The sequence below is a fragment of the Populus trichocarpa genome, chromosome 11, assembly GCF_000002775.5.
Source record: "Populus trichocarpa isolate Nisqually-1 chromosome 11, P.trichocarpa_v4.1, whole genome shotgun sequence".
Lineage (NCBI taxonomy): Eukaryota > Viridiplantae > Streptophyta > Magnoliopsida > Malpighiales > Salicaceae > Populus > Populus trichocarpa.
The window spans coordinates 1,736,173-1,749,430 of record NC_037295.2 but is presented as its reverse complement, the minus strand read 5'-3'; the positions used below and the strand labels follow the sequence as shown (position 1 = coordinate 1,749,430).

Below are 13,258 nucleotides of genomic sequence, written 5' to 3'. Positions count from 1 at the left end.
TATTTAGTTGATTTTGAATTGATCTTTATAATTTGTTCTGGTTAGCTTTTTATGAGGCTATATGAGCATCTATTTTTGTTATCATATCATTAAGTATAAAATAGTTTAAAAAAACAAAGTTGTTACACATAATGAAGTCAATGATCCAGATCTCGAGTTTTGTGGGTTAAGCCATGAAACTTGGGTCGATCTAATATGTTGTTATCTCAATATTAAAAAAAATATTATCTTGAACTTTTTAAAGCCAAATCATGTTTTTTACAAGTTGTTTAGGTTATCTTTGAACTCATCAAATCAACTAAGTCATGTCAGAGCAACTCTCATGGATTGATTTTAAACTAAGGCTGGATAACAAGTCAGATTGGGAGAATTTAAGGTTAACCTGCTAGATCGAGTTAATAATAATGTCAAATAGTTTCCTGGGGTCTAAATTTTTTTTTCTAGATTAATTTTTCTTTTTAATTCAGCTTGTAGCGTAGTAAGGGCCACAACACTAGAATTTAACTATACATGCTAGATTGATTAAATCAAATCAAGCCGTGTATGGTGTTCAAGCTACAATTATTAGAGGTGTTTACTGTCTAGTTTGGTTTGAGTTAAAAATATCCAACCGAACTGGGAGATGCTATTTTTTGAGAATATGACCCAAATCAAATTGAAAACCGGTTCAAACTGAACGGGTTTGGATCAGTAAAGATTAGTTTTTTTGCATAAAAAACCTTGAAACCAAAAAGTTTCTTTGAAGTTTTGTTATTCTTGATCCCATATATATATATATTTAATTAATACACCTTGCCCAATTGGAATTGGAGATGACTGTTGTCTTTATTGCTGTAGTGTGAATAACTTAGAAACTATGCACTTAATTTGTATATTTCTCTTGCCATGCATGTATGATCTTGATCCTTAATCAGTCATATAAAATTGATCAATAATTGTTGGAATTTGGATGTTATCTTGAAGAAATTTTAAAATACTCAATAAATAATTATCAACATTTATTTAATGAGATCACTTTAAAGAGAATTATAGATATAAGAAGAAGAAAAAAATTATATTGGAACCCTCATTTAGACATGATTATTTTAAAATTTCTCTGTTCTTCTTATGTATACCTCTCCCCTATCCAGTATTGATGGCTACTCCAAAAAATTGTGAATGTTACATGTTATGATCACCCATCAATCAATGTTAAGGTATAGATCTTCCATGGTTGAACACCACACATTGCGACTCTGGCCTTGATAGCTGCTCGCCATCACTGGCGGCGGGGCATCCCTTGAACCCTACTGATGGAACCATGCAATTATACGTCAAGCATAACGACACTGTATCTGGCAATCCCAACCCTGCTTCCAATGGAAACCCTGTTATATAATTATGTTGCAAGTACAATGTCTTTGTGCTGCCTCCGTACACATTCTTCACGTACTCCTCCGGGACCCTCCCCGTCAGACGGTTGTTATTCAAGAACAGCGTCTCCACCGCGGCCAGAACGGGTGATAATTCACCTGTCAGGAGATTGTGGCTCAAGTCCACGATTGATCCCTCGCCGTACATTAAAGATGATGATGGTAATGATGATGGGACCCCACCTGATAAATTGTTCCGTTGCAAAAACAATGAAGAGAGGGGGGGCCTCAAGAGAGAGGAAGGTATGGGCCCACTGAATTGGTTCATGCTTAAGTCGAGAAACCCTAACTCCGACAACGATTGTAGCCCGTCGAGTGGGCCCCACATCATGTTCTTCGATGCTGACAAGTAACGGATCGTTGACGGCAGCCTTAACGGCAATGTCCCTGTTAAACTGTTGTCTTTCAAATCTAAATGCAGGATCTCTGCTGACACGATTCTTGGCAACTCGCCGGATAATTGGTTTGAAGCCAGAATCATGACTTTCAACTGGGACAACCCAGTGAAGAGACCCGGCGGGACTGTCCCGGTGAGCTGGTTGTAACTCAGATCAAGAGTGTGTAAGTTGGGGAGCGAGGATAGTGAACTGGGTATGGGGCCTTTTAAGCGATTGTTGGTTAAGGAGAGAACTCGGAGGTTGCTGAGCAGACCCAGTTGAGGAGGGATAGGGCCAGTGACGAGGCCGGGGTAGAGGACGAGCTGGGTTAATTCGGTGAGGTTGGAGACTGAAGGGGAGAGGAAACCAGCCAGTCCACGTGAGCTAGAGACACCAGTGCCGAGTGTGAGAATGGTGACTCGGTTGAGAGAGCAAGTAATGCCAGAGAAGGCTGAGCAGGGATCTGGCGAAGTGAAGTCCCAGGTGGAGAAGAAGTTTGAGCCTGGAATGTCCGTCAGGCTGTCTTTTACGGCTGCTAGAGCTGCAAGATCATTGCTGCTTATCTTGTTTTGGTCTTGTTGATGTGAGGGACGACAAGCATCGACAAGAAGCAGTAGCAGAAGCAGGAAGAGAGCGTGTGAGTTGGCCATGAACAGAGAGAGATGTTTGATTTGTGTGAGCTCGAGCAAAAAAGAAAAGAAAGGAGGCTATTGCATTAATTGTACTGCCACTGAGTACTGTCTGGACAGTTGATATTGTGCAGGGGATTGTTGGATGGATCCACTTACATGTATTAATGGACATGGAAGGTCTAGGAAAGATTTGGGATAGAAGACCTGTTGAATTAATTTGTGTTTAATCTTCGATGCAGTTTGTTTTTACATTTAAAATTGTTGTTGACTGTATTTTAAAAGTGTATTTAGCTTGAAAAAGAATATTAAATTATTATTTTTTTAGTATTAAACTATTAAAATATACACTGCAACACCAAACTCATATTATATAAGTGATGTTCCTCATTTCTTAATACATTCTTTATGTTGAAAAGGAAATACTTTTCATCTTTAACATGATTAACTACTTTCTGTCTAGACCATTTGCATAGCACCGAGCTGTGTTTCCACTTTTCAATCTTCCCTTTTATTTTTTCATTGGATGAATTATACCTTCTGAATCTTTCAAGATCGTGAAGACTTTATTCCAATTAAAAAGAAAGTGTGAAAAATCACCAATTATCTGTGTGCAAGAGATACATGTGAGCTGAACCGGCCGGTGAAAGTAAAGTTCATATACAAGCAATTAAAGGGGTATCACAAGAATTATTATCATAAATTATAGTTAGAAATAATAATTTAATTTGAATTCGATAGATATTCAAAATTGTTGTTCGACAAATAATCAATAGAGTATAGATATTATATTAAACTCAATTCAAATCCTATCCGAATTATATACATTAATGTATATATATAATGTTAAGTAATAAATAAATCTTAAAAATGGATACACAAGATCTCGATGAACTGAAAATGGGAATCAATGCACAACCTAAAAGAAGAAGTCTTGTATGTTTTTTCAAGAGATTGAAAGGAGACAAAAGGGGTTTGAACATAAGTTTGACCATCGAATAGTATTATAAATATAAGAACGGGAAGACAATGGTCTAAATTCTTTGAATTAAATAAATAGGCAGGGATTATATATAAGTAAAGATCAGAAATGGCAGGGCATGAGTAGATTCAGGAATAAATTATTGCTCGGAAGTGGTGAACGGAGAGAGAAGGGAGGTGGCAGCACATGGAAGAGTTGAGTGGTTGGCATACAAAATTGTTTCCTACGCAAGAAAAATGGTGGGGCAGTAAGGTATGGACGTACATGAAAAATTATTGATGCAGCTGAGACGTGTAATGTGACGGGTCCGCGCTCTGAGGAGGTATATGAGACGAAAATATAGTTACCATCTTTGTTTTTATGTTCTTAAAAAAATTAGATTTTATTTTATTTTATTTTGGTTTTAAATTAATATTTTCTTTATGTTTTTAAATGATTTTGATGTGTTAATATCAAAATAATTTTTTAAAAAATAAAAAATATATTATTTTAATGCATTTTAAAAAAAATATACTTTAAAAAACAATTACTATTATACTCTCGCACACTCTCTAAGATCCGACAAGGTTCATAATTTAGTGGGTTGATAAGATTCTAGTGTAGAATGTTTTTGTTTTTTTGCTTGAAATTATATTAGGGTGATTTTATAGATTTTTATTTATTTTTAATTGAAAAAAACTATAACATATTGATTTGATTCTTTTTTAAAGCAAACAAACTTTAAAAAACAACTAAAAGCATAAATTACCGTACCATCAAACAGGACCTTTATTTTATTTTTTTCAAATGAATTAACATTGTTTTAGATGTGTTTTTAAATAAAAATTAGAAATAAAATAAAAATCATTGATCTAGATCTCCCGCAGATGATGGGATCAACGGGTAAACCCAGTAGCCGAGTTTGATATATATGTGTGTGCGTGTGTGTGTGTGAAATTGCTTATATTATAAGGCAAATAGGACTGCTAGTTTTGGGATCTGCGCTATAGGATTACTGTTAGAGAATCTCATCCCTACGGATTGATGAATGGCCTTGCGTGACGATACAGTTGGACAGATTCCCTCCGGCCAGTCTCCTCCTCGTTCTTTAACAAGAAATGGCAGGAAGATGAGTATACGGTGGAGGATGAGTAGAGACTGTGGAGTCTTCATTGGCCTCCTCCTCCTCCCGCATGCATGCATGCCTGCCTGCCTGCCTGCCTTTTCTCTTCGTCAATGCCAATCCTGCTGAGCTGACCATCCTTGTTATTATGGACCCATTTCTTTCTGTGCATCAACAGAAGCTCCTCACGTCATAGCCGCCTCCTATTCCCCCTCGTGGGTCTCCGTTCATCATTACGCAAAAGTAAAGTTTTGGATCAATAATTGATGGTGCTTTTCTGGGTTGATGATAGATGTTTCTGTCGTCTAATAAGTTACCATCTTTTGCTTCAACAATAAGTTGTCCTCATTTTTTTATTTTTTTATTTAGATATGTCCACTCTTCTTTTTTTATATTCAAATTTTAAGATTCACACTTAGTTAATTTATTAAATTTGGGATCAACATTGTTTATATGATCTGGTTTCTAATGAATAATCTAATCAAACTGATTTTTTTTTAACGTAACCTAATAAAATAACCAAATTAATTCACCTTTTAGCTGGATTATTTCTTACTAATTTTGATTTAACATGCCTTTAGTTTATAGAGATATTTTTTGGTTTCACTCGATTTAATTTTTTAATTTTTAAGATTTGAAATTAAAACCGAAACAAAAAACAGTTTTTTTAAAAAAATCTTCGACCAAAATAATCCATTTAAAAAAAAACATTTGGTTGGTTTAATTTCATTTTGGTTTTACGGATATTTGGGTTAATTTGCTTGCCCTTTATTAAATTATTTCGGATGCATTATTGTAGATATGAAAGGAATCCTATAAAAGATCATTCGAGAAAACTTAATCTTGATTAATGTATAAACGGATTCGAGGATATTGATTTTATCATTAAAAAAAAAAAAAAACTTTTGCTTCAATGAAAAATATAATGGGCCGTAGGTTTTCTTTTAGTACAATACAACAATGGACTAAAGGCCCAAACAGAAAACAAGATCTATTTAACACAGGCAAAGCCGTGTGCCGTGTGTGGAGTTGTCTCTTCTTGTGATGGGTAATACGGTACCGTTTAATTTGATATATCAGCCCAATAAAAATAGTTTCCAGGCCCACCTCCTGATTAATGCTAAACCCAATTGGTCTGATCTAATGCTGGGTCTGCGTTACAAATAACAATTAACTTCAAGTCACATAATATAAATTTTTATTTATTTATTTATTTATTTATTATATCCTAATAATTTATTTTATCACTCAATGATTTGACTATCCTGTAATTTTGATCATTATGGATATTATAATATCATTATAACTTAAAAGATAAATTATCAATTTTAAAATATAAACTAATTATTATTCAATTTGTAATGAGTAAGTAATTACAGGATTCATAAGTAAATTCATTTAACGCACCGTTAAAGATTAGTTGATCTCTTTGGAATTTTGTTAATTTTTCTGTGATTATAATAAATAAAAAATTAACTATAATTTAAAAAAAAAATCACAGCATTAGAAAAGAAAAATTTATTATTTAAATTGTAAAAATATCATTTGTAAAAATTCACAGCAATAACTTAAAATGTATTATTTAAAACTGTAGAAATAGTTTCCAGGCCCACCTCCTGATTAATGCTAAACTCAATTGGTAGTAAAAAAGATGAAAATAATGAGAAGAGATTTCTAATAATGTTAAAATGAAGAGTCATGGTGCTGGAAATGATTTGAAAATTTAAAATGCTGACAATCTAGAGAATTCGAGTTGGTACTAATAATAGCATTATTGTTTATAATATTAGTATTAGTATTCATAGTAACATCTTGATATTAATGAATTTATAATGATATTAATGAATTTATGAGGAAAATAAAAACAATGAAACTAGTTTTAATTTACATGATACACCAGCAGATTAATTGTTTGAAGTTTGTTAGTTAATAAAAATTTATGGACATGAATAATTATATTGCATTTTTAAGTTATTTAAATTATATATAAATTTTTATTTAAACTATATATTTTAAAGTGCTTGAACTGGATATAAATTTTTATTTTATGATCTGATATAAAAAATGTAAGTATTTTTGACATCCTTGATGGTAGGTTTCTACGACATATAAAAGAAGCTATGAAAACCATGTAATCTGAAACTTCGAGCAGCAAAGCAAATAAATATGGTACATATTCTACTTAAACGAGAAGATTTTGACGTTTGCTTTTTATCCATAACATCCGTTTAGCTGAATGGAAAAAAAAAGAAAAAAAAAAAGAATGTTCTTTGCCTTCTTGTCTGCCAAAACTATAATTCCATCCTTTCACTTCTTTCATTGAGCTTTCGGTTTCTCAATCTTCACATATGGAAGAACACCCATGAAATGGACCACTTTGGGGGACCATCCTCGTTGCCGAGCACGGCAGAACATCAAGAACGTGTTTGCAAGGTATGAATTGAAACCCATAAATACATGCCACAATGCATGACCCTGTGGGTTGATAGGCCAGCTTGATATCTCCTTGCAGAAAATACGGTCGAAAAGCCAGCACAAAGTACCGATGAGAAGGGTGGCCACGTACATCTTTGCAAGCCGCTTGGCAGAGGCATCCTGCGTGTAAATGTAGTACTTATACATTCGAGGGATGCAGAGGAGGCAGAGGATCGCATAATGCACCTTGAAACCAATTCCAAAACGTACCACTGAATGGACTGCAGCAAAAACAACACCATACAGAAAGAGGAAGATGGGCATTGTACTGCGATAGTGCCAATCTGGTGAGTAGAGGATGTACATATACAGGAGCATCTCCCATACCATAGGGGTTTCATCACTCTGCTGTTGCCTGGAAACAAATTCCAACCATCATCTTCAAGCATGAATCCTCACTCTTTATAGATAAGCATAAAAAGTGTAGAAAGATAGAGAGGTTGTTGATTGAGGGGTGTCATTTCTAAGTGTTAGTAGATTGTATTCCAACGAGCATATGAATGTATTGTACTAAGCCTGCAGTAATGGTCACGGAGCTTTTAACCATTTTTATCTTAGGCATGCATAGCTCTTTTAACCAGACATGTCTGCTGTCAAGAAACCTATCTGTTTATAGCTGGACGACCGCCGAATGTTTTCATGAACACTTGGAGGCTGGAGCAAAAACAGATACTTCCACCCTATTCTCTTTCCCACCCTGAAGAAAATCTCTAATCAGACTCCGCCACTCTATTCATGCATATAACTCATGTAAAAGGGACTGTCCTAAATTTCTTCACATTCCAAAAAATTCCCTCAACTGCTACATCGGAATTTCGGCATCACTTAATCAAACATCATCAAATCCTTTAAGAGGGAGGGGAGAATAGGAGTTCACTCCTGGATATGGAAAATAACACAAACCTACAACCTAAATAAACTTTTGGTAAAAAAATGTCTTATCTATTCACGGCTCAAACAAGCAAAAAAATGCAATTTTGAATTTACTAGTCTTCACAGTGCAAATAAGAAGCTTGCACTGTAATACAACACAAACATTTCTCACATGGCAAGTTCACAGCCACCATGGCTCCACAAGCTCAGCTCGTAATGAGTTCTCTCTGTCTCACCATTTAAATGCTTTCTCCACAACCTATCCTACAGTAACCCTACTGATGTATACAAAACACCAATGCTCACATCCTTTTTAGCTCATGCATGGATACAAAAAAGGAAGGAGCCTTAACCAAACAAAAGGCAAGCAACGGTTCAACTTGCATCCTGTGACTATACACCGACGAGGACAAGAAAAGGTAGTAATGGAGTACTGCTATAAATTCTGCATTTTCAATATAAAACCCAACAGAAATAAAAACAAATTGAATCGAGTTTTATTTAGCTGGGAAATCCCGAATAAATTCCACAACTTTATGCATTGCATTGTTTTGAGATTTTCATTTTTTTAAGCTATCAGATGTTATACCAACAAGAAGCATGAAAAAGCTTTAAAATTGTTGAATAAGAGATGGGGAGTGATACTTACACACGTTGCAAAGTGGCGTGGAAAATCATGCTGCCAATAGCAAGAATCATGTTAGATATGTGAAGAACACTAAATCTCTTCTCAAACCGTTGCCTCAGCGCATTTATGAGACCCACGAGTGCCAAAACAATGCATGGAATGTTAGAAATGGTGTTGTGAAACTCAGCAATATATGAAGAATAGGCATAATTCTTCTCACAACACTCTGTCGTGGACGTTACAGGACCCCAGAAACTCGATATTCCTCCTTCAGCCATTCTCGCCAAAACCCTTCTACTTCAAGAAGATTGAGCGAAATCCCTGTTATCAGATCGAGTACCTGCAGATTCAGCAACCCAAAAATAAAAAAATAAAGATTGTTTTTAACTCTCAAAAATAACAATAAGATACAATCCAATCCCATTAATTAATCCTAATAATAATTCAGAATAAATAAATAAATCAAGCATACACACACACACACACACAAACCTTTAGGTGGTTAAAAGCAAAAGGAGGATGGTGCTGTTGCTGATGACATTGACAGCTGCTAAATAAATTAATCAATACCCAGGCGAGCAGGGGAGGAAGAGGGTAAGGGGAGGGGAGGGGAGGAAGATTCTCTTTTCTGCATTTCGAGACAAAGGGTATCTATAGGCACGAAGGGCCAAGGCGGAAGCGGCAGCGGCCAAAAAAAAAAGAAAACAGAGAGAGAATGAGAAAGGAAGAGACCCCGTTCCTTTCCTTCCCTTCCTTTTGTTTTGTTTTCCAGGACAATGCATCAAATTATTATGACATTCTCAATTTTGTAAATTAATTATTTTTATATTAATTTTATTCATAAACTATTAGCATTTTTTAAACCATGATTTGTGATAAAATGTTTTTTTTTTTTTTGAGAAAAAAATTAATGTGATGAATATATGAATGGAAAACCTTGAAATTAGATGAAAGATTATTTGAGATTTTTTCTTAAATCTTTGAAATAAAACAGATATCTTTTAGGTTTGTTTTATTGGGATTTCCCCCCTTTTAAATCCAAGATCTGAAACTTATATGAATTGGAAAAGACAAACTATACATTTTTTTTTCCAAATTAATTATTAAATTGAATCTAACACTACCTAAAGAAACATAAAACTAATGTTTTTTTAGTATTTTTTGTGATTTTTATGTAATGATATAAAAAGATATAAAAAAATCATTTATTTTCAATTATAAATCACTTTTAAAAAAAACACATTACACCATATTCGTCAACATGTCCTATTCATAAATATGGTGAAAATTGCTTTTCAAAATATTTTTATTTAAATATATATTAAAAAATTTTATTTTTAAAAAAATTATTTTTTATATCAACACATAAAAACAATCTAAAAACCATACCTTATGTGTTTTTCCATGTGTTCTACACACTCATAAATCAAAGTTGTCTATGTTTCCTGTTTTGTAAGGCAGTATTTGGAAACACAGTTCAAACCATGTTTCTCAAAAAAAAATTAAAAAAAATATTTAAAATTAATTGTTTTATATTTTCATATCATTTTGATGTGCTGATATTAAAAATAATTTTTTTAAAAAAAATATTATTTTAAAATAAAAAATATTTTAAATCACAATCACATTCTCAAAAACTCTTGTAATCATAATTATAAAGGCCTCATGCATCGAATACAGTCCATTGATTATAGGTTTAATAATACTTTTTTAGACTTCATTATACATATTTTATTTTTAAAAATAACAAAATTTGTTTTTATAAATAATTTATGATAAAAATAAATTAAAATAACTTTAAATCATAATTATGTTTTTACAAGATGACTTAAATCAACTTTTTTAAGGTCGAATAACTCAATAATTTGATATGTTGACTATCTCGATACATATGAGATGAAAATAGAGTTATGACGGGAGAGATATGAAAAAAAAAAATATAAAACGAACATGTTTTTAAATAAATTTAGATTGATTTTTTATTTTTTTGAGAATAATAAGGATATGAGTCCTATAAAGTTTATAGTTGAAGGTTAAATGAAGAAGCACAAATTATTTTTATCTTTATTTTTCAAGATAATAACCAAACGCTGTCTAAATATTAAATGATTTCAAGATTTAAACATGAGAAACATACATTTTAACCACCAAACCAATCATTTAAGAGGTTATTATTATAACTATGATGGATAGTAAACTACTTATTAATTCAGCTTTGTATTAAATAGTATTAGATGAATGAAAATTACACTATTATACTAAAATATATGGGGTTTCTTATGGTGTAATATATTTGTTCAATCATTTAGTTAACAATTATGTGTTGTAGCTTAATAATAATCATTTTGATGCAAGCCATGCACTATTTTCTTTTATGTGATGGATATTTTTTTTTTTAAAAAAAAGAATGAATAATCATTCACCTCGTATAAAAAGAGAAAAATACAGGCTTAAAAGTGTGGGCCTAGACTACTAATGATGGCCCATGCTCAATTCAAATTATTTTTTTATTTTTAAAATTTTTAAATAGAATTTGAATATGATTTTATTACATTTAAGATTTTTGAACATGTTATTTTGATATTTTTTGTTAATTTGTTTTAGCAATTATAAAATAATTTTTTGTTAACAAGAGACATGTTATTAAAAAATATATATCTTAATGGAAAATTTTTTAAACCAATTATATTTTTAGGTTTAATAATAATGTCAAAAAATTTCTTAAGACCTCAATTTTTATTTTTTTTTAAAATATTGGTCCCCCATAGCGTAGTGTTAGCATATAAATTAATGCTACTTAGAGCTTGTTTGTTTTGCGTAAAATATTTTCAAGTTTTCCTATATTTGTTTTCAGAAAATGTTTTCCTGTATTTGTTTCCCATAAAATACTTTACAAAAAACCTGCTTAACATAAAGTATTTTACAGTCAACTTTCAAACGTTGTTTATTTAACGAAAAATATTTTCAGCTCATGAAGTTTCGTAAAATATTACACGAATAATAATCCACTTAAAATACCTTGCAACTATTTCAACTACTACTCTCATCTCAACATTACTACAATCATCTCCCAACTACTATAATTATTTTATCATCACCATGATTATCACCACCATTAAAAAAATATTTTACATAATACAATATTTTACATTTATAATATTTTACATAACAATATATTTTAATGTTATATTTTTCAAGCCAAATATTAAATAAAATTTACAAGTAAAATATCTTATGAGAAATGTTATTACATATAAAACATTTTTCATCCATAAGATATTTTATGAAAAACAAAACCACCGTTAAATTAACTTAAATGATTGACTCGAAATGAATTAGCAAGGTAACCAAGCAGTAGCAAGTACTCGTCGGCACGTGAGGGATAAGGGAAACCGATAATTAAGTTCATTGAACGTAGACAGGAAGGAGCTCTGTGGAGTGATTAGATTCATTGAACCTGGACATGCATCATCCTATACCTATTCCTACTCCTCACCAACACTCCATGCGACTATTTTCCGCATCCAAAAACACATTTATCATATTCAATTTTGGGAATTACTCGAAATAGTTACTATTATTGGATTATTTACTTTTCAACTCGAGTTACTTTAATAAATTATTATTTTTTTAAATAATATTATTTTGTATTTATTTTTTGGTGGCTTGAGAGAGTTATCTATATTAATTGTTTTTATTAAAACATTGTTATTTTATTTTAAAAAAATTATTTAAATTTAAACAAATTAATTAAGTTACTAAAAATTTAGTTAGATTAACCATATTTACAGATAAACTCAAGTCAACTCGAGTCTATTATTATTGTTTTTTTTTGTTATGACTTGATCGAGTCAACTCAGACCAATTATTTTTATTAAAACATTGTTGTTTTATTTTTTTATTTTTTTATTTGGTTTTGAACATATTAATTGAGTTATTAAAAATTTAATTAGACTAACCTGATGTTATCCGGTTAATATTTTATTCCATCCAATTAAAAACTTGATTTGAATTACAAGTAGTTTAAATGAACTCATCAAATCAAGTCTAGCGGGATTTAACGACAACGTTTCCTACTATAATGTTGACATTCATTATAATCATAAGAGGTGGGCAATTAATCCTTGATTAGTCAAGTCTAAGCAGTGTAGACTTGACTAATTAGGCTCCATTGCTGGTCATGGATCCCAGCTCCTTCCAAATTATGGCATTAGCATGGCCTCATTACTATACTATTGGTGAATGGATTCAGTACGAAAGCCAAGCAGAAATGGGAGCCAATAGACATTAATACTCCATCATGAACACACATGCAACATGCAAGCTTCTTCTAAAACCCAGTTAGAAACTTATTAATTAATTAAAAGATTAATTAGGAGGAAATAAATTTGCCCATGTGAGGAGCAATATCCAATTCAAATCTATAGAAGACGTACGTACTTAACACTAATTGATGGACTCATACATAGTAATTAATTATGCGTACAAATCCTTGGAATTAAAGCCACATAATTTTAGTAATTAATCCTTGGAAAGCCACATCATTTTAATAATTAATTCTTGAGCATTAACCTTTTCAAGGAAACGAAGTTGGATGTGGCAACAATCAATGGTTAGGCATGAACCTAGACTCGAAGTAGCAGAGAGATTCATCGAAGGTTAGCATAATCAAGCCCGCATGCATAGACGAAACTGTCGTAGTCCCACACACTTAATTTTACCTTCTCTTGCCAGTTTCTGTCTTGCCTCTTGCCTCTTATATATATATATCACCATAGTA

General features: G+C 32.0%; 2 protein-coding genes across 3 annotated transcripts; both read right to left on the bottom strand.

The window, feature by feature from the left end:
- Positions 1-985: 985 nt before the first annotated feature.
- LOC7484335 (LRR receptor-like serine/threonine-protein kinase FLS2) lies at positions 986-2,633 on the bottom strand. Its single transcript, XM_002316561.3, has one exon. It carries the CDS (start codon positions 2,437-2,439, stop codon positions 1,192-1,194), a length of 1,248 nt encoding a protein of 415 aa, XP_002316597.2. The 5' UTR covers positions 2,440-2,633; the 3' UTR covers positions 986-1,191.
- Positions 2,634-6,618: 3,985 nt separating this feature from the next.
- LOC112326086 (alkaline ceramidase) lies at positions 6,619-9,239 on the bottom strand. Of its 2 annotated transcripts, XM_024593380.2 has the most exons (4): positions 8,971-9,239; positions 8,500-8,818; positions 7,188-7,332; positions 6,619-7,097 (listed from the first exon to the last, which is right to left on the bottom strand). In XM_024593380.2, the coding sequence occupies exons 2-4, from the start codon at positions 8,754-8,756 to the stop codon at positions 6,819-6,821; spliced, it is 681 nt and encodes a 226-aa protein (XP_024449148.1). In that variant the 5' UTR covers positions 8,757-8,818; positions 8,971-9,239; the 3' UTR covers positions 6,619-6,818. The 2 variants fall into 2 exon arrangements, with proteins under 2 accessions (XP_024449148.1, XP_024449147.1); XM_024593379.2 differs by having other exon boundaries at positions 6,619-7,332; positions 8,971-9,238.
- Positions 9,240-13,258: the final 4,019 nt, after the last annotated feature.